Source organism: Neopsephotus bourkii, unplaced genomic scaffold (assembly GCF_033783945.1).
Source record: "Neopsephotus bourkii isolate Nb327-2 ecotype Australia unplaced genomic scaffold, CSIRO-AGI_Nbou_v1 NB_1589, whole genome shotgun sequence".
Classification (NCBI taxonomy): domain Eukaryota; kingdom Metazoa; phylum Chordata; class Aves; order Psittaciformes; family Psittacidae; genus Neopsephotus; species Neopsephotus bourkii.
In genome coordinates this window covers 5,524,558-5,543,548 of record NW_026902065.1, presented here as the reverse complement: position 1 = coordinate 5,543,548, position 18,991 = coordinate 5,524,558, and the positions used below count along the sequence as shown (strand labels likewise).

The 18,991-nt window shown below is 48.4% G+C and overlaps 1 protein-coding gene across 3 annotated transcripts in view; it reads left to right on the top strand.

Annotated features, from left to right (window-relative positions):
* Nucleotides 1-18,362: 18,362 nt before the first annotated feature.
* The window catches only part of KDM7A (lysine demethylase 7A), a 64,704-nt gene continuing 64,075 nt past the window's right edge, over nt 18,363-18,991 (top strand). The window contains exon 1 of one of the 3 annotated variants that reach the window (XM_061371967.1): nt 18,363-18,723. In XM_061371967.1, the coding sequence (XP_061227951.1) occupies nt 18,608-18,723 (116 nt within the window). In that variant the 5' untranslated portion in view covers nt 18,363-18,607. The remainder of the gene's footprint in view (nt 18,724-18,991) is intronic. The other 2 variants (XM_061371966.1, XM_061371968.1) reach the window with 2 other exon arrangements.

Sequence of the window (18,991 nt, the reverse complement as noted above, 5' to 3'; positions counted from 1 at the left end):
CCGAAGATACTGGCCTAGAGCCCCAGGAAGGAGCTGTGCTCTTTGTGATCCCCTCTGAGCCTGCCTCCCCTTCTTCCCTTTCTTAGTTGCTCTGCTTGTAACTGTGAGAACTGTTGGAAGCAACTGAAATCATTGTTGTCCCCACCCTCCCCATGTCCAGCATGCTGTTCATGTGGATTAGAGGTTCCCAGGCATTTTCTGAGGCCATCCACTTTGGATGGCATTCCCCTCCATTTGCTCAGGATCAAGTGGAAGCCAGACTGTTTCCCCCACTGCAGGGTGGGATTAAACTGGACAGCAGGATCAGGTGTTCAATAGCAGGCTGGGGCACAAGCCTCAGACTCTGGCCAAGGCCACCACCAGACTCTGGCCAGCTCTGTTATTAGGTGAATTTATCCATGCTCAATTTACTTCTTTTACCTTTCAAACACTCCTGTGTGCAGATTACAGGATGCTCTGGGACTCTTGTTTATTTAAATGTTGGTAAAACATGTATAAAATGGAGTGTCCCCCCCCTTCCTTTGCACTTGCTGGCATTGGCTTCCTGACCAGTAGCACTCTTACAGCTTCCACATCAGTCTGGGTGCACAGCCCAGAGCTGTCAGTACCCACTGGGAAGGTGGGTGACTGCTGAGGATGGCAACACCACCTGCCTTTTAATAAGCCTTTTGTTGCAGGTAAAATCTTGCTGGTTGAGTGCAGGACCAGCGGTGGAGGCTGGGCTGTAGGCAGCTGCTCAAAAGTAGGGCAATGGCTGGCATCCCTTTTTGCCTCAATAGGTGTCTGCAGGGCATCAAATCCCTTGTGGTGGTTTCAAGTGCTTTGGAAATGCCAAATGAAGGATTGGGATTATGGGGATATTCAAGGGAGGGTTGCCACATGGAGTTATGTCACCTTCTGGACTTAAATGAACCAGTGGAAGGCACGTCAGGTCTTGTCCTTGAAGAAATCCTCTCACCCTGTTCTGCACAGACCTTCCATTGAAGCGGTAGTTAGTTGCCTGTGCTCCTGTCATCCTAGCAGTGGAGGATAAAGTACTTGTGCCAGTGTCTCTCCTAGCAAATCAGCCTTGAACACATAGGGAGAAAGACCAGTTCTTATCACTGAGCAGCTAGCAATAAAACCACCATCAGTGAATAACCCTGCAAGCCTCAATCCAACTAAGTCCTTGCAATATTATATACTATATGTCTTTTGAGCTTTAAGAGCTTTGTGAAGATGGTGGCCTGCTTGGCAAGGTGTTAAGCATGCACATATGTGCATGTAGGAAAGCATCTGCCCTGAAGTAGAGTCCAAATGCACAAGATAAGCGGCAAGGGGCAGGCAAGACGAATCCCATTTCCCTGACAGGGAGCAAGCTCACTACAGGATAGGGGTTTTTTTTAGTAGTATTTGGAAGCATGGAGATGTGGAGAAGAGGTTTCCCTAACAAGTTGCCAGCTGGGATGCTTCATAGCATAGCCTTCAGTGTATCTTAGAGTGATTCAGATTCAGAAGCTTGGTTCTGAATTCCCAAGTTTTGGAAATCAAAGACTAAATGTTCAAGGATATTTAATCACATGGTTTAACCATGGCAGTATCCTTCATTTGATACAAGGCAAGACTTCTAGACCAGTAATGTGTTGGGTTGGATTTGACTGTTTTAAATGCGTGGTTTGGTTTACCGGTGTAGTGGGTCAGTACTTTGCTTGTGTCTATCCCCCCTGTAACTGATTTCTGTACTGATGGAGCAGTTTGTGAGTGTTAATGGATTTACTACTGCTCTCGCTCCTGTGAGAAGTGGTTTTTCACATTATGCAAGTAGATGGTTTGGCATCAAAAAGGTAAGTTTTTAACTCAGAGTCAGAGAGGAAAGTGTTGGCATAGCCTTAGCATTGCCTGGGGTGGGCAGCATCCTGCCTCCCCCTTGGGGATGCTTACAGCAGGGAGCAGAGGTCCCCTGGTTAACGACTTGGTGCTCCCTTCTCTTGCCTCTTTCCTCATTCCCACAGATCAGATCAGCCCCCTGTGCCACAGCCTGTCATCTGATTTATGGGAGCCATAAACTGCAAAGCAGAAAGAAATAAAAATACTAAACACTTAGTTTTTTTAAAGGCCAACAACTCATTGAAGTCTCGGTGATAATTTGCTCATAAAGAAATATTATGCTTCAGATCATAATCCCAGGCTGCAGATGGAGGCTGAGATCTGGCCTGAGTCTGTCCCACTTAAGCTGTAAAAGGAAGGGAATGGGATAAAAAAACCTCAATGCCTAGCATGTCGGGATTAGGCTTGGCTGTTTTGCTGCCCATCCCCTCCGGTGCCTGGGAGGTCTTGTGGAGAATTGCTGATCTTCTGAAAAAACCCTTGTTCTCTGCTGAAAGGACAGTGGGTTCAGGGAGGGATGGGAGGCAAGAAGAGAGGGAAGGATAAAAATCCACGAGCAGCAGTCACAAATGAGATTTATAGGCTGTGTGGAAGTGCCCAAATTGTTGATTTGAGGGCTGCTCCTCCTGGACTAAGCAGGGGTTCTTGCCCACTTTAACTGTATTAATTAAAACATTGTTGGTCTGGCCAGGCAAACACTTGTTGGTGCTGCTTTTGCAGCAGCTGCCTTAAAGAACTGTTGCTGAACACTGCTTTTTTGGTCAATGCGGATGGGTGTCTCTGTTTCCACCAGTGAAAACCAGCCCCCAGCTATCACAGCACCTGTAAGAGCAATGAAGGAGTAGGTACGCGACCAGGTTAGACTTTAAGTGGTGTTGGTGTTCAATTGCTACAGAGGTCTCCTGGCTGCCCCAGGCAGGTGCCTGCTCTAGGAGGATAAAATTCCCTTCTGGTTAAGCTTCCTGCTGCAAACACTGCCTGGGCCTATTTACCTCCTGGGCTTGCACTGCTGACTGGCACCTGGCAGCTAAAAGCAATGCATTTCTCCAGAAAAGATCAAGGATTTCATAGCTAGTTCCATGCAGCCATATATTCTCCTATCTGATCTTCTCCACCTTACCCTGTCAAAACCGTATGTTAGTCCACTGCCACCTCAAATGAATCTTGATATGACACTCTACGGTTGCAGAAGGGCAGGAAGGTTGTCAGCGATTTGATTTTATTTCCCTTCCCTTACGTTCGCTGGCAGTGAGGCTGACAGCAGCTCTGCCTTGTGCTCTGAACAGCACAGAGCTTGGCTCCCTTTTTCAAGTCTCCTTCCTACAAGAAACTTCTCTTTCAAAAAGCACCTTACTTTCTCAGATGCACATCCTGAATGTGGTGATGTAGGCTCATTTATAAAGGCATGGGAACTGGAGGGAAACGGTCATTTCTGTGGTTTTTTCCTTCTTTATTTTTTTCCCTCTCCCACGATAATTGAAATGACCAGATTTTACAGGAAACCCTAACTTTGCTCTGGGACTCTTAATATTCATGAAGTCCACCATTCCAGCTCTGTTCTAGGTGCAGCCTTAGCAGTGTTATTTCCTGCCCTTGGCCTGCTGGTCCCACTGCCCCTGATGTTGCCCACTACGCAGCTCATGGTGTTTGCAATGAGAGTGTGCCACTAACTCATACACAGCTTGGCATGCCTGTAACTCCCAGGCCCTTTTCAGCCAGGCAACTACTCAGACAGTTTGTGCCCAGCCTGTACTGATGGCTGGTATTATTTCTCCCCAGGGCAGGCTTTATACTTCCCTCCCTGTGTGTCAGGAGCTTGCTGTTGGCCCAAAACTTGAATTTCTCAGGGTTGTTTTGGATCCTCAGTTCCTCAGTTTGCTGAAAGTATGATCTTTTTCCCATGCTACATTTAAAGGGGTGTCATTGCTCCTTGAGAACTACTGAGTTCATCCCATCTTGAAGGCTTGCTGTCGAACTCAGCAGACACACGTTAATGGCAACTGAAGGGGCAGGGTACTGCATTTCAACAAGGACTTTCTTAATTAAAATAAGAAGGCTTTAACAAAAACAGATCTAAAGCTTAAGTAGCCTGGTTGAAGAGAGAATCTGAAGTATTTAATTTCTCCCACAAAGACACCACTTGGGCAATTCGCCAGTTGTTGGGGTGGTCCTGGGCATGGCAACTCCTGTGCTTCTGGGCAGGAGATGCTCCTGCCCTCCTCATGCAAGGAGAAAAGTTTCAAATGCTTTTCCTCAGTCTAGCTTAATTCTTCCTGGGGAAAAAAAAATAACTTTTACCTTGTAAATTAATCCAGCCAAGAGCGTTCCCTCCTCTACAGCCCTTTAAAGTAGGCTTTAAAGTAGAAACCTCTTTGGGAGAGAGGGCTTGTGGACTATTTCTCCTCTGGTTAGAACAGGCAGTTCATTATCTTGGAGAAATCAAAACTTTCAAAGCTTCTGGCTGCCCCCAACTTTCCTTAATGTTTCCTGAAATGTTTAACAGCATCCTCTCTGCCTGTTTCCCAGAGACTGGGTTCCTCTTTGCGGTCAAGGTTTCTCTTTCCCTCCTCCTCAGTCACTGAGAAGCAAAGACCTTGTTAGAGTGTCTTTTCAGGGAAAACAAATGGTTGTGATGGCCAAAATGCATCATTCTTCTGATAGTGGCTGCAAGGGTGGAACTTTTTTCCTTTCTACAATTTTATTTGCTTCTGCAAACATGAGGAAGAAGGGATGCTTTCTCCCACCACTATGTGGTGAATTTTTAGTGATGCCTTTTACAGAAAGAACAGAAAGAAATTATCTCTGAACTTCATTCCCTGCAGACCAGACCTTTGATTAAAAGGCTGCAGGTGATGTGTCCTTGCAAGTCTGGCAATAGACACTAGTACCATTTGAATAGCAATGAACGTCTCGCTTCTAATAGGGCAAAAATAGTGGCCCTGTGTGGGTCAGAGTAAGCTGTAGTTGCAACTGGTGCCAGAAGTGGCTGATAAATCACTGATCACTCCAATAAAATGCTCAAAAATAAGGAGCTCTTCCAGTAACTTTATTTGGAAGTAACTTTACTCTCCTGACCTTCAGGGAGTACAGACTTAGAAAGAATGACACACAGATACTGTTCATTATAAAGTATGTAAATAAAAACACTTTAAATAGCGGAACTGTATGTTCTCTGGACATCAACAGGCAAGCGAGCAGGCAGGCTTGTGCATTGTCCTTTAAGCCAGTGAGGCTTGTCTCCTAGGTATCAGGTCCAAGGCTGTCACCTACGCTGGTTTGGGCAGTAGTGGCAAAGTGAATGAAACTCATTTGGCTCTTTTGCTTGTGAGCCTGCAGGGAAGCTGTGTGCAGCAGGGGATGCTTGGATGGTCTGCCGGTAGAGAGGCAGTTATAATTGCTGTGTAACCCCTTCTCACTGGGTAACTTGATCACTGCAGCAGGCGTATGGCCTGCGTTTGGCACTGATTGTAGCACTGATCCCAGGCCAGCCAGGATTCAAAGCATGCCACCTGCTCAGGGACTCCTTTGCTTTGATTTTCTTTCTGCTGTTGTCCTACCCAGTGATACCTTTGAAAGACTGCATTCACAGCTTCATCCATCAGAGCTGCACTGCCAGGTTTGATCAGTAATGGCTCTCGCGTTCCTCTCTGCTTTAGTTCTTAAGAACCTCCATTCCTCTGTGCCTTTCTTGCAGCTCCTCTGTGTGTACCCTTGCTGCCTCCAGTGGGATAGGTTTTCTGCCCACCAGTGGGGTAACCATGCTCCAGGTCGGCCAGGGCCGCTCTCTCTGCCTCTGAAGGAACAGCTCCTGGGGAGCAGCACTAAGGACAGCAGTCAGTGGACAGAGTCATCCCTGGGATCTCTAGGTTTCTTTTGCAGGTGATCTGGCTTATGTGAACTTAGTGGCCTCACAAAGACCTGCTGGAGGCAATGGAGCAGTCCCCTTGCACACAGCTCCTGCTCCTGGGAGAAGCAGCCCTGCTGCTTCAGTCTGACACAGAGGTGTGATGCTGACTCCATTACCCATTCCCACTTGTCCAGTGGTGAACTTAGTCTATTGAACACTTCTTTAAATTAGGGCACTGGAGGCATAATTTAGATTAGGAGTAAGATCCAGCTGCAGGGGAGACACTTAAAACATACATCATGAGTGCTGACGGACCCATTCATCTCCCCAGAAAGTGAATAAATCTGTCTCCTTAGTGGAGAATTTCCTCATAAACCCAGGGACCCTTTCAGGCTTCACTGGGGTGCAAAGCCGTTTTGTTGTGAGAGGATGAGGGAGCCATGGCCTGATGGAGATGAGTGCAGTGGCTGAGCAGAGTTGGCTCCTCAGGTACCGGCTAGTGAGTGAACACCATCTCACAACTCAAATGCGCAGCAGTGCAGTGGAGGTCTGTGGGCAGATGGGGTAGGGGATGCTTTCTCTAGATGTCTCTTTTATTCCTAGGAAACCTGCAATATGTGCTTTTCAAGCCCGCCGTTCCAGAAGAGCAACTGAAAGTGCTGAACTTTGATCGCGGGAGTGTTGGTGTTAATAAGTTACAAACTGACCCCAGCGCTCTGCTGGAGCTGAAGGCAGCCTGGGGGAAGTTCCCTGCTTTGCAGTAAGAGGCACCCTGTTACACCCTATCGCCTTCTCATCAGCTTCATTAACTCAGGCAGTCTCTCCAGCTTGGATGCCAAAAGGGCTAACATAAATGAACTAATGTAGTCACGTTAGTTCTGCTCTAGGCTGATGCAGCTTGCCTTCCACCTGCTGAAATCTGGCTGTGCAGGAGCACTGGCTCAGTGCAGGAGGAGGAGAGCTGCCATGTCCCCATTTGCCTAGGAGTTGTCAGGGAAGGGGCATGAAGGAGAGAGGCCAGGAGCTCTGCCACCAACCTGATGCCCAGCCCCAGTCCTGCCTTGCTTCTGCAGTTGAGGTGCCACTGGGAATCTCCTATCCACTGAGCTCAGTATGATTCCTGCTTATAAAGCATGAGTGTAATTTGCAAGAGCTGAAGCTTCACTGTGAAGTGCAAAACTCGAAGAAAATGATGCTGTCTAGATATTGTGGCTGCTACTTCTCCCCCTTTTTTTAAGTAGGAATTTTACAGTTTTCCTCAGCAAAAGTTTATTTCTGAACAAAGCTTGTTTGGAGACCTCCTTGTTGATGGCTGTAAGAGGGTTTTTTTCAGCAACTATGTAGAATTTATTTTAAATACACCCAATATAATAAGAAATAAGAAGAGAAACTGAAGTTAGGATAGAGCATGCCTCTTCAATGTAACAGAAAGTGTCAGAAACTCTTTTCCCAGCACAAAATGGAGAAATAGGCTCTTTAGTTTAGGGTATACAGCTGTCTCCTTACTGTCCCTGTCCTTTATAATAGACCCCCTTCAGGCTCCATCAGCAACCTCTGTACAGTAAGTCTCCTGGTGCTCATTCCCAAACCCTGTTGTTCTCTGCACCTGGCAGTGGAGCAGGCACATGCTGGTGTGCCTTTGTGATTCTAGATGCCACCCCTCGAGAGCAAGCTTTTCCCTTGGGTTTGGACCTTATATGTCTTTGCTTAAGTGCTGTTGGCTATATTGTCCGAATGTGACCCATGCTGCAGTTGTTTCTGTATGTGACTAAGACTGCTTGTGGGAGCAGTGCCAGTGGGGAGGTGCCAGGCAGCAGACAGCTGAGGGTGGCCGGGGCAGAGACTGCATGAGTCCATGTGCTGTGTCCTGAGACAAGGGGGCACAAAATCACAAAATGGAATCAGTCCAGATGAATGGTACCTCTCTGTATTTTGCTCGGCAGAGCTTGCCCACATGCTCCGTCCACTGTGGGAAGTGACACCAGTCCCTTGAGTTCCCTGTAGTCCCTTGAGCAGTGGCACAAGCACTGTGGGGTCACCCTGCCTCCTGCAGTGGCAGGACGTGGCTTTCCCCTTCTTCTCTGCATTCTGGTCCCTGCAATGCCAGTGTGCCATGGCAGTAGTGACAGTGGGAGGAGAGCTGAGCAGTGTGCTGCAGCTGGGGACTGACCCCTTGGGAGGGCTTGGCAATTATGGCTCTGCCCTGAGACAAGGGAATCTGGGTCCTGCCACCAGCTCTGCAGGATTTGGGGGGTTATAATGCTGCAGCTGCAGATGTGGCTCACACAAGGGGGGACACGGCGGCCACTTGACAAAGCAGCAGAGGTTTGGTAGAGGCGTCTGTGCTTCTCTTGGGGCTGGGAGGGATGCAGGGGCATGGTGGGTGCTCAGTGTACACCAAAGCCCATGCTGCCAGGTCTGCTTCCTAATGCAGCTTAGCAGGGCTTGCTGACCCTGCATCAGCAGTGTGGGGAGGGGACAGCCCTCCTGCTCCCTTCCAGAGCTCTTCCCAGACCATTCCCACCTCCCAAAGGTGTTGCAGGGCCAAATCCCTGGAGGGAGTAGGAGGTGTGCAGAAAAATAGCCCCCCTGGGTCCATCCATTTGCGTTGCTCTGAAAGCCCCCTGGTCCCTACCTGCCCTGTGGGGCAGAAGGAGCATGGGCCTGTGTGCCAGACGGGCACGTACGGCAGGGTGAGGGTAGGAGGCTTTCTGCAGGCGAAGGCTTCCTTCAACAAAGCCGTTTCTGTCCTGCTCCCAGTATTTCTGCCTGTGCGGTTGGGGATCCGGGGGGGTGGTGGAGCACAAAGGACCCCAGACAATAGGGCGAGTGGGAGCATTCCTCACACCCATGGCGGCCAGCGAATGAGCTTTGTCTCCAGTCGCTGCCTCCCTCCGTTTCGGGGGCAGTCGCTGCCGTCCATCCTCCCCTGCTCCTTTGTTCCCGCACTGCCTGCCAGGGGTGAGACAGGCAGGTGAGCGGCGCTCGAGGCAGGGGGCTGGCGACGTGCTGCGGCGGGTGCATATTAATAGATTTCTCCAGCCTGTCGCTGGGTGTTTGACTTGATTCATGAGAATCCTCCGTCTTGGGGACATGGATGCGGACGGGAGGGAGAGCAGGGAGAGAGCTATTGTCTGCCAGGCCCGGGGCCTTGCCGGTGGCTGCGCCGGCGGCTGCCACCGCCTCCCCGAGCCACAAAAGCACTTTGCACCTTTGCCCCGACGTCCTTCCTATCTGTCTATCCAGGGCGATGCGAGGTGGGACCGGCTGATATCCGTGATCTGTGCATGTCCCTGTGGCATGAAGCTGCACAGGGGTGAAGGCAGGCAGGCAGCTTCCCAAACAACTGCCTTGAAGAGCAATTGCGCTCCAGTTGCAACGGGCTGCGTGCAAGCAGGGCTGTTCGTGCAAGTGAAAAGACTTCCATTCAATGCCTTAGTGACACCAGAAATCAAACATGGGAAAGCTTTCCGATGCCTTTTTTTTTTTTTTTCCTAATGGCATCTGTAGATTTTTCACTAGGTTTTATGATGGGCTATAAATCTGAATAGAATAAAATAAAATACACAGCTGATGGACTGATACTAGCCAGGCAGCAGTGAGCTTCTGTCTGGAAAAGGCCAATTCAGGTACAGCACTTGATAATATTCATATAGAAAGGGTGTGTATGGTAATACCAGGAAAGGAAAACAAACAGGATGGAGCATACTCCATCATGCTGACAAAGACTCGGATCATACGTGCTGGGGTGCAAATAGGATTGTTTGCATATTCAGCCGACTCTATCTTCCCTTTTCCCTGTCCCCAAGCATCAGTGGTGGCTGAGCTCCTTGGGGAGCTGTTTGAGTCAGGGGGACAAATGTGTATGGGGGAGGGGGGCAAAGGAGCACGTGGAGGAGGGATGATTGCAGGGAGGGTGCTGCTGTCAGGGGCTACAATAGAAAGGAGCTAGCTGGTGGGATAAAGCTCCAGGGTAGGGTTTATCAGACTGAATGTAGGAAGCTACAGATGAGCTTGTCTGACAGCTTTCCTTTTATATGCCTGACATGCAGCTCATCCTGTCCTGAACTAGCCATTGAACAACACATCTAAATCATGCTCCAGAGCAAAGGTCCCAGGTTTTATGTTATTTTTTTCTTTCTTCTCTCAGCTGTCAATGAATAAAGCTAAACTGAGGGGAAAGGAGCATTTATTCCCAGTGGGTAAAGAGAGGAAAGCTGAAATGAAGGATTTTCCTCAGCAATAGCACTCCCCAGGTAGCAAACCCCACTTTGGAGTTTCCAGTGAACCTACTGGGACTACAAACCAAACAAATCAAGAAATGTCAAGGTGTATTAACCTGCTGCCCTGCACTGGCACATGTCAGTGGCATACAAGGATGAACCTTGATGCTGTGTCCTGGTGTCCTGGGATGGAGCATAGCTGCGAGCCTGGCTGGGGTGAGGTGACTGACCTGGCTCCCAGCTCCTGCTCTCTGTTTCAGTGTGGAAAGAGGCTGCTGCAGGGAAACCTGGGTTGGTTACAGCAGTGGTTGGGGGCTGTGCCAGCCCTTTGCAATGTCTGCTCTCAGTGAGGCAGAAAATTGGCTGTAAAGAGGAACTGGCACACACCTGTTTGCAGCTGAAGCCAGAGCAGCTTATGTTAGAGGTTACCTGGACTCTACTGCTATCAAGTATCGGCTGCAAGAGAGACGTATTCCCTCACTGCCTTCTTTTATGTGGTGGCACATTCAGAAGCTCTGGGAAGAGCTTCTTCAAATACGCTTGTCTGCAAGCTTTTTGCAGGTCTTTCTTTCTTTCTTCCTTCCTTCCTTCCTTCCTTCCTTCCTTCCTTCCTTCCTTCCTTCCTTCCTTCCTTCCTTCCTTCCTTCCTTCCTTTCCTTCCTTCCTTCCTTCCTTCCTTCCTTCCTTCCTTCCTTCCTTCCTTCCTTCCTTCCTTCCTTCCTTCCTTCCTTCCTTCCTTCCTTCCTTCCTTCCTTCCTTCCTTCCTTCCTTCTTTCCTTCTTTCCTTCCTTCCTTCCTTCCTTCCTTCCTTCCTTCCTTCCTTCCTTCCTTCTTTCCTTCTTTCCTTCTTTCCTTCTTTCCTTCTTTCCTTCCTTCTTTCCTTCTTTCCTTCTTTCCTTCTTTCCTTCCTTCTTTCCTTCTTTCCTTCTTTCCTTCTTTCCTTCTTTCCTTCCTTCCTTCCTTCCTTCCTTCCTTCCTTCCTTCCTTCCTTCTTTCCTTCTTTCCTTCTTTCCTTCTTTCCTTCTTTCCTTCTTTCCTTCCTTCTTTCCTTCTTTCCTTCTTTCCTTTCCTTCCTTCTTTCCTTCTTTCCTTCTTTCCTTCTTTCCTTCTTTCCTTCTTTCCTTCCTTCCTTTCTTTCTTTCTTTCTTTCTTTCTTTCTTTCTTTCTTTCTTTCTTTCTTTCTTTCTTTCTTTCTTTCTTTCTTTCTTTCTTTCTTTCTTTCTTTCTTTCTTTCTTTTTCTTTCCTTCTTTCCTTCTTTCTTTCTTTCCTTCTTTCTTTCTTTCCTTCTTTCTTTCTTTCCTTCTTTCTTTCTTTCCTTCTTTCCTTCTTTCCTTCTTTCTTTCCTTCTTTCCTTCTTTCCTTCTTTCCTTCTTTCCTTCTTTCCTTTTCTTTCCTTTTCTTTCTTTCTTTCTTTCTTTCTTTCTTTCTTTCTTTCTTTCTTTCTTTCTTTCTTTCTTTCTTTCTTTCTTTCTTTCTTTCTTTCTTTCTTTCTTTCTTTCTTTCTTTCTTTCTTTCTTTCTTTCTTTCTTTCTTTCTTTCTTTCTTTCTTTCTTTCTTTCTTTCTTTCTTTCTTTCTTTCCTTCTTTCCTTCTTTCCTTCTTTCCTTCTTTCCTTCTTTCCTTCTTTCCTTCTTTCCTTCTTTCCTTCTTTCCTTCTTTCTTTCTTTCTTTCTTTCTTTCTTTCTTTCTTTCTTTCTTTCTTTCTTTCTTTCTTTCTTTCTTTCTTTCTTTCTTTCTTTCTTTCTTTCTTTCTTTCTTTCTTTCTTTCTTTCTTTCTTTCTTTCTTTCTTTCTTTCTTTCTTTCTTTCTTTCTTTCTTTCTTTCTTTCCTTCTTTCTTTTTCTTTCTTTCCTTCTTTTCTTCTTTCCTTCTTTTTCTTTCTTTCTTTCTTTCTTTCTTTCTTTCTTTCTTTCTTTCTTTCTTTCTTTCTTTCTTTCTTTCTTTCTTTCTTTCTTTCTTTTTAATCTTCTTCCTTCTTATAGATAGAATTGGTCAATCACAGCATTTTGATGAAGTTGCTCTTAGCCTCTTCATAGCACATAGACTTCCTGAAGAATCGAGGAAATGATAATAAATTGGGTGCAGAAGACTTGCCTGCTGTTCATTTCCCCATCTAATTTTCCTCCCTGCACTGTCTCCAGAGCGCGTCCTGCCCCTAGTTGCTCTGTTAACTTGTCTGTACTTATAACATTCTGTACATAAAACACAACTGGGCTCTTTTTGCCCTGATTGAAGTCATGCTGTGTAAAAGAAAATACAAATTAGCTCTGGCCTTTGGGCTCCTGACAAGTTTCCAGCACTGCTTTCAGCACCACAGAGGTTGTGTAACTCCACATCTCTGTGCAGTGACGTCTCCCGCTCTGTCATGAGCTGGACTGGCTGCTGCACATCCAGGTTCAGCTCTTAAGAAGCTTTCAGCACTGAAGGAGGAAGAGAGGTTGCCAGCAGCTGCGTGAAATGTGGGAACGTGCTTCTTCCCGGGTAAATCCCCAAATCTTGATGTTTGTGCAAATAGCTCCCAGTCTAATGTGTGCTGAGTAACTGGGGAGCCCAGCATGGGGAGAGCTAATGTTTCAGTACAGGATTAACCCTCGAAGGAAGAATACAGTAGCAATTTATACAAACTATGGCTCAAGTTTGCCAGTTCTTTTACGCAATGAAGCACAGGCACTTTCCTGCCTCCTCCAGGGATTCAAGCCGTGTACACTGTTACACCATTTCAGCATTGCAAACAGAAGGGCTGAAGCTGCAGTTACCACATTTTCAGCAGAAAACTTTAAGTCTCAGTGACTTCCTCCAAGGATGCTGAGCCAAACACCATCTCCAGACCGGCGAGTGAATGAGTTGCAAATGATGTCACTGGTTTGAAACAGAGCGTGGGCATGACGTGGGTGAATGTTCCTGGTGCTGGGTGTTTTCTAAAGGTTTCTGAAGCATGAGGCATGACTGAATGACTTGTGTTTTCTTTAAAAGTTGAGTGGGTGAATCTTGAATCGTTGGGCTGCTTTATTTTTGTTAGATGTGTGTGGGCTGAGGACATGACTCAGTATTTTCTCTGCAGATGCGAAGATCATATTGCCAATTCTGGGTATACTTCGGGCTGTTTCATGCAGAGAAACTGGGCTGCTTTTTCAGCCCTGAACTTTGCTTTTTGGCAGCCTTAAGCCTTTTGATGTGAAAATAAATAATTAATTTTTAAAATCAGTGTTTTCCCAAAATGTACAAAAATACACTGAAGAAATGGCTGAACATGGAGAAATTACCTCTACCCCTGTTTTCCCAATAATTTATCTGAGTATTTTCATGTTATTCTGGAGATGTCCATTAATATCTGATTTTTCTTCCTGATTCTCCCTAGTCCAGATTGCTGCTGGGCCTTCACTTTACCTACTGAGTATCATCTCCGGTATTTAACCAGCCATGCCCTGCTGGGTGAGAGCCACTGTCCTCTGACTGATGGCTGTGAGTTCTCCCTCTCCACTCAAGAGACAAGTAGGCATATTTGTGGGTATATGTATGTAGTTCAGGCAGTACCCAGAAGCAACACAGAAGTTCCAGAAAATTTTCCTTTTTCCCTTTGACAACCTCCCTGTCCTACTCCCCCTTCTTTATCCTCCTTTTATGCCTGGTACAAGGTATGGCATGTGCTCTGGGAGATGCACAAGGCCAGGCATGTGCTGTGGATGCTTGTATTGTGCAATGATGAGTGCTCTCTTTTCCCATCCCCTTCTGTGCTGCTGAGCAGAGTGCTGGTAGTCATGTCCTTGATAAGAATGGGCTGCTTGCTAAGACTCATAGCCCAGTGTCCTGAAACCACTGATAAAACTTTTTTTTCCCTGCTGATACCAACCTTCAGCCTTGGTAGGCTTGCTGAAGATCTGGGAAGCACTAGACAATAACACTTGTGAGTGAAGGGTGTTGTAGCGGAAAGGCAGTCTTTTGGGTGATCAGAAGATGATGTGTCTATAGGTGTATCCTGTAGGGTGTGTAGGGTGAAATGAACTCCATACACCCTGCTTTTTTGATTTCTAACAGAGTCTAACCACAGAAAAATTCACACTGTCAACCCCTAACAATGGCCTTAGCTAATGTGACCTGTACTTAGCACCATGACCCAAACACTACTACTTTCCTGACTCTATACTGGACCATAAAACAATGAGAACACCAATATAGCTTATTATAAGGTATATGCTCAAGCATGTATTGTATTGCTGAGGTTGTATCATCTTCCAATCATTCTAGTTCCTCAGTCCTAAGCTCTACTCCCTATTCTTGACATTTTTTCTAGCCTCCATTGCCCACCCATGGCAATAATTCACTCCAAACTTAGGGCTGAGTATATCAGTCATCCCTCCAGACTTCAGAGGAAGCCACTTGATTTGGTTAGCTCAAGTGTCTTTGCAGGCCTGTCCCAAAATGACATGGACTGGGTACCAAATCTTATCGTATCATCTCTCAATCCTCACATTATTCAGGAATAATCCTACACTTTCAACCTTTTTTACCCCAAAGCCACATTCCAGCCTTAACCATAAAGTACCAGGGAATACTCCTCTAAACATAAACTGAAAGCCTCCTGCATTGCTATCAGCACTCAGGATTGCCCTAAGGATCAAAGAAGGAGAGGGTGCCCTTTAGTCCTTGATATCCCTACCCCTAACCCTGACTTCAGTTTCTACCGACTCAATGCTCTTTACGTACAGGCCCATACCTCCAAGTGCCCAAGCTGTTCATCCCTGCCAGCCACAGTCCCCATGTCTGTGTTTCTAATAATGTCTTTGCTGGAGCACGGGCATGGGGCTGGAGCAGCCAATGGTGCTTGCTGGGTATAGAGTCTGGAAGCTGTGCTTGTTTTGAAGCGTAGCATGGGAAGATTTTGTTTGGGCATGGCTTGAAGGATCAACTGTTTTGCTCTGGCTGCTGAGAGGATGGCAGGCTGGATGCAGCCTAAAGCGTGGGGCAACAGGGAGTATGACAGTGTCTGTACATCAGTGAGAAAGCAGGGAGGCACACAATCACAGTGAAGCAGTGGGTCAGGGGTAATTAGAAAGGCCTGAGAATGCCTGATGTGTTCCACTGACTCCTCTCCTTTACTGAAACAAGCCTCATTGCTCCTGCCTGCTTACTTCCACAGTTTCTTCATGACTGCCCCCACCCCTTGTCCTTCTGCCTCTGGATCTCTAGAACTACTTGCTCCTCTAGAGCTAGTTCTTCAGCCCTCCCCAGTCCTGTGGCACTGCTGCCTTACCTGCTTTTGGCAGTCAGAGCTCATCCAGGGGCCAAGCATATGAACCTTATTACAAGGTACTCTAACCATATTTCATGTTAGCCTGTCTTGCTGGTTGGGAGCCAAGGACAGAGAGTGCTATGGCTGCAGGTCTCTTCAGGTGACAGGGTGTTGCTGTGAATAGTCAGCTTGCTTCTGAAGTTTTGGGGGGGGATTGAGCTTTACACTTTCTTCCTTTAGTTATTTACATTCAAGGTTGGCATTATATTTTTGATTTATAAACTGCATTTAATAAGAGATTGTCACATAAAAGTTCTCCAGGTTTCTGGGAAGAATACTTATTATAAAGGGTTTTGTAATTCTTACAGTGTGTGGTCTTTGGCTTTTCTGAACTTCTGTTGTATTACTTTCAAGTATAGTTTAGCATAGTTGGAAAGCAAGCTTGGAAAGTGAAAAGCTGACAGAGAGCAGATCAGACTGAGAGGCAGATGGTTAATGTTTGAGTTTGGTTTTGTTTTCAACAGAGGAAGCTAGTATTTCCCACCTGCCTAAGGAGTGCCCACAGCAGACTGAATCACTTCAGACCTTGTTCTGAAATAAATCACAACAGCAAAAGGATGTTGTCTGTGGCAGTAGACAAAGTGCTTATTAAAAGGTGAGCTTTGCTGTGCATGCTTAAGGTCACAACTTCTTTGTTTTCCAGAAAACCCAAGTTTGTTGCAGTAATCAAGGCTGGTGAAGGGAAGGTCCACACAGAGTGCTGAAACCAGCCTGCTTCCTCATTCTTCGCACACTCATTGTTGGGCAACTTTCTCCAATGTCAAGTGAAAACTTCCTTCTCCAGTCCAGTAACACTGTACCCACCTTGCGCAGAACAAGGTGTCCTCCCCACGTAACACACGTTAGATTCCTTGCGGGAATGCGCAGCAGTGTGCTTTACTGAGGTGATTAAGGGTTTTGCTGTTTGCTGACACCTCCTGAAATACAGCATGTGTGTACTTTTATGGCCACTTTGGATAAAGTTACCACTGCAGCTGGTAACTGCAACGTGGAGATAAAACTCGCCACGTGACAACCTAAGGAACAGCAAGCTAAGGAGCAAGGAATTGCTCACTTTCAGACTCCAGTGTGGCTACATAAGCTGCTGCTTAGTTGCACAAACACAGAATGACAACTTTGTCTCTCAGTAGTTGCTGTATTACCTGTAATTGTTTCTGCAAGAGCTTGCAGGCCCTACCTAGCTGTGCTTCTGAATCAGGTTAACAAAGAGAAACTTTGTTTCATGAGAAAGCCTCTTGATACACATTATTTCCAGAAACCCTGAAATCACCATTTGTTACCTTACTGGTGTTTTTTACCCCTATTAAGCTTAACATCAGGTTTTTTTTAGAGGACTGATGTGTCTGTGGCTGTATTCTGAGCTGCTGAAATAGCAGGATGCGTTCGAAAACTGAAGAGGACCAAAACCTCCACTTACAACATCCTGCAGGTCAGAATCGTGTGCACTTTCTAAACAGGTCAGGATTTGGTCTGAAAAGCTGGGATTTCTTGAAGAGATCCTTCACATTTGCTGTTTTCTCCATTTCATTCTCCATTCAGTCACCCAGCCTGCATGCTGGATTTATTTGTTTTACATTTCTTTGCTGTCCAATTTGCTGCCAAATCACCGTCTCGTGTTGCTGTCTTATATAAATGTTAACATTAGCATTAGCTAGGTTCACAGTAACAGCCTTGAAAAGAAACATCTATTTCTGAGCTTCCCCCTGCCAAACAAACCTACAGCATATGTTTTTTTTTGGGTGGCTACTGGTAATTAAGGACACTGGATGTAAAATTATAATGCAGCATGAACTGTTAGTCTGTAACAGTTATGATCATTGTAACACCCCCTTTGACATGTTTATTGTTTCACTTTTAAGTTGGAACATTGAGCATGGAGGACATGACTCCCTGTTCCCTTAGACAACATGATCTCCATCTAGAGACCCTGCCTGCCAGCAGGAAGGCAGGTAAAAATCCCCGTTTAAACTCTACTTTTTTAACCTTGATGACACATAACAAATGCATCAGTGTTACTTTTGTGTCCTGAAAGATGGCATGGAATGGAACAGGGATGCAAATGTATGCAGAGAACTGGCCAACAAATAAACCAGCCGCAAACCCCAAATGAAACCCCGGCCTGTCTAGATGTTGTAAAACCCAATGTACCTCGGCCACAAGGTCTGTTCCTACAGGGAAAAAGCAGCACCATATGCCCGTTGTACTGTTCAATGTATGGAGTTCAGTTCGCACACTGATGCGCTGAGGAAAAACATTCCTCACGCAACGCACTGAATGAATGTCATGTGGTTGATTTCTGTGTGATCGTTGTTTGGGTCTTCAGCTACTTTTACTGGAATCACGAGCTCAGTTAAGACCGAAAGCGGACACCTTCTCGAGCAGGCTCGCCTCAAGTTGGAGCAGCCAGCGCCGGGGTTCGACGGCACCTGCTCCGGTTTGCCTGCGGTGCCAACAGCGGACGGATCCCTGGCAGACACCGGTGTGGGTCTCCCGCCCGCCGGCCCCTCGCCAGGGCTGGTGCCGCCTGCAGCAGGTCCTTGCTCAGGAGGGGCCTCATGGTGAAGAGACCGGGTCGGGCACCTGTCCCATAGGCGGCCCTGACACAGCGCTGGGCGGGGGCAGCGGGAACCGGCCATGAGGGACAGCCGTGGCCTGACGACGGGCGCCCGGCGGCACAGACTCCCTCACCCTCCTTCGAGCACCTCCGTCGCCGCTCGGGCCGCTTCCGCCACCGTGATTACATAAGGAGCGGGTGGCGAGCGCGCGCGCGCGCCGCGGCCCGCCCCCTCCTCGCCCGTGTCCTCGCGGCACCCTGCCCCTCCCCCTGCCCCGCGTGACCACCACCCGAGAAAGGAGGGAGGGAGGGGCAGGGTCAGCGCGTGCCTCCCCGCGCCCCGCCCCCTCCTGAGGGGGGCGGCACGTGCGCCCCCACCTCCCCGCACCCCAATGGAAGCCCGAGTCCCCCCCTCCCGCCCCTAGAATATCCCCCCCCGCAGCACCCCCCGCGCACGCTCACTGACACCGGTGGGGCGCGTGGCGCAGGCGCGGCGGGGACGAGCACCGTGCGGAGGGAGGGAAGGAGGGAGGGGGTGGGGCGGTCTCGTTCCTCCCTCCCCCCCTCTCCTCCCAATCCCTTTCCTCCTCCTCCTCCTCCCGCCTCCGCGGGGGCCGGGTGACGCACGTGCGCGCGCCCCCGCGCGCTGTTGTCCGCTCGCGCCCGCCGGTGCGTGCGTGCGTGCGTGCGTGCCTTGCCGGCGGCGGCGGCGGGGCGCGCGCGGCGTGTGGGGCTGGCACGCGCGCTGTTGTTATTGGTGCCGCCGGCCGCGGCGCAGGGAGGAGGAGGGGGAGCGGGCGGGCGCCTCAGTCAGTGAGTTCTTTAAAGATGGCCGGAGCGGCGGCGGCCGCCGCGACCCCCGTGTACTGCGTGTGCAGGGAGCCCTACGACGTGAGCCGCTTCATGATCGAGTGCGACATCTGCAAGGACTGGTTCCACGGCAGGTAGGCGCCGGGAGCCGGGTGGCGCGGGGTGGGGGGGGACGAGCGAGCCGCTGAGTCGGCCACCGGGCACAGGCGGTGGCAGTGTCCCGTTCCCCCGCCGGTAACGGTCGGGGGGACAATGGCAGCGCGGCGGCAGCACGGAGGGACCGGGTTGCTGTCCGCTCCGGCTCCCCCCCGCGGCGGTGGCAGCGGCCGGTGCCGGCGAGGACTGTCGTCCCTTGGCACACGCGTCCTCGCTTGCGAGGGGGCGGCCGGGACGAGCGAGGCG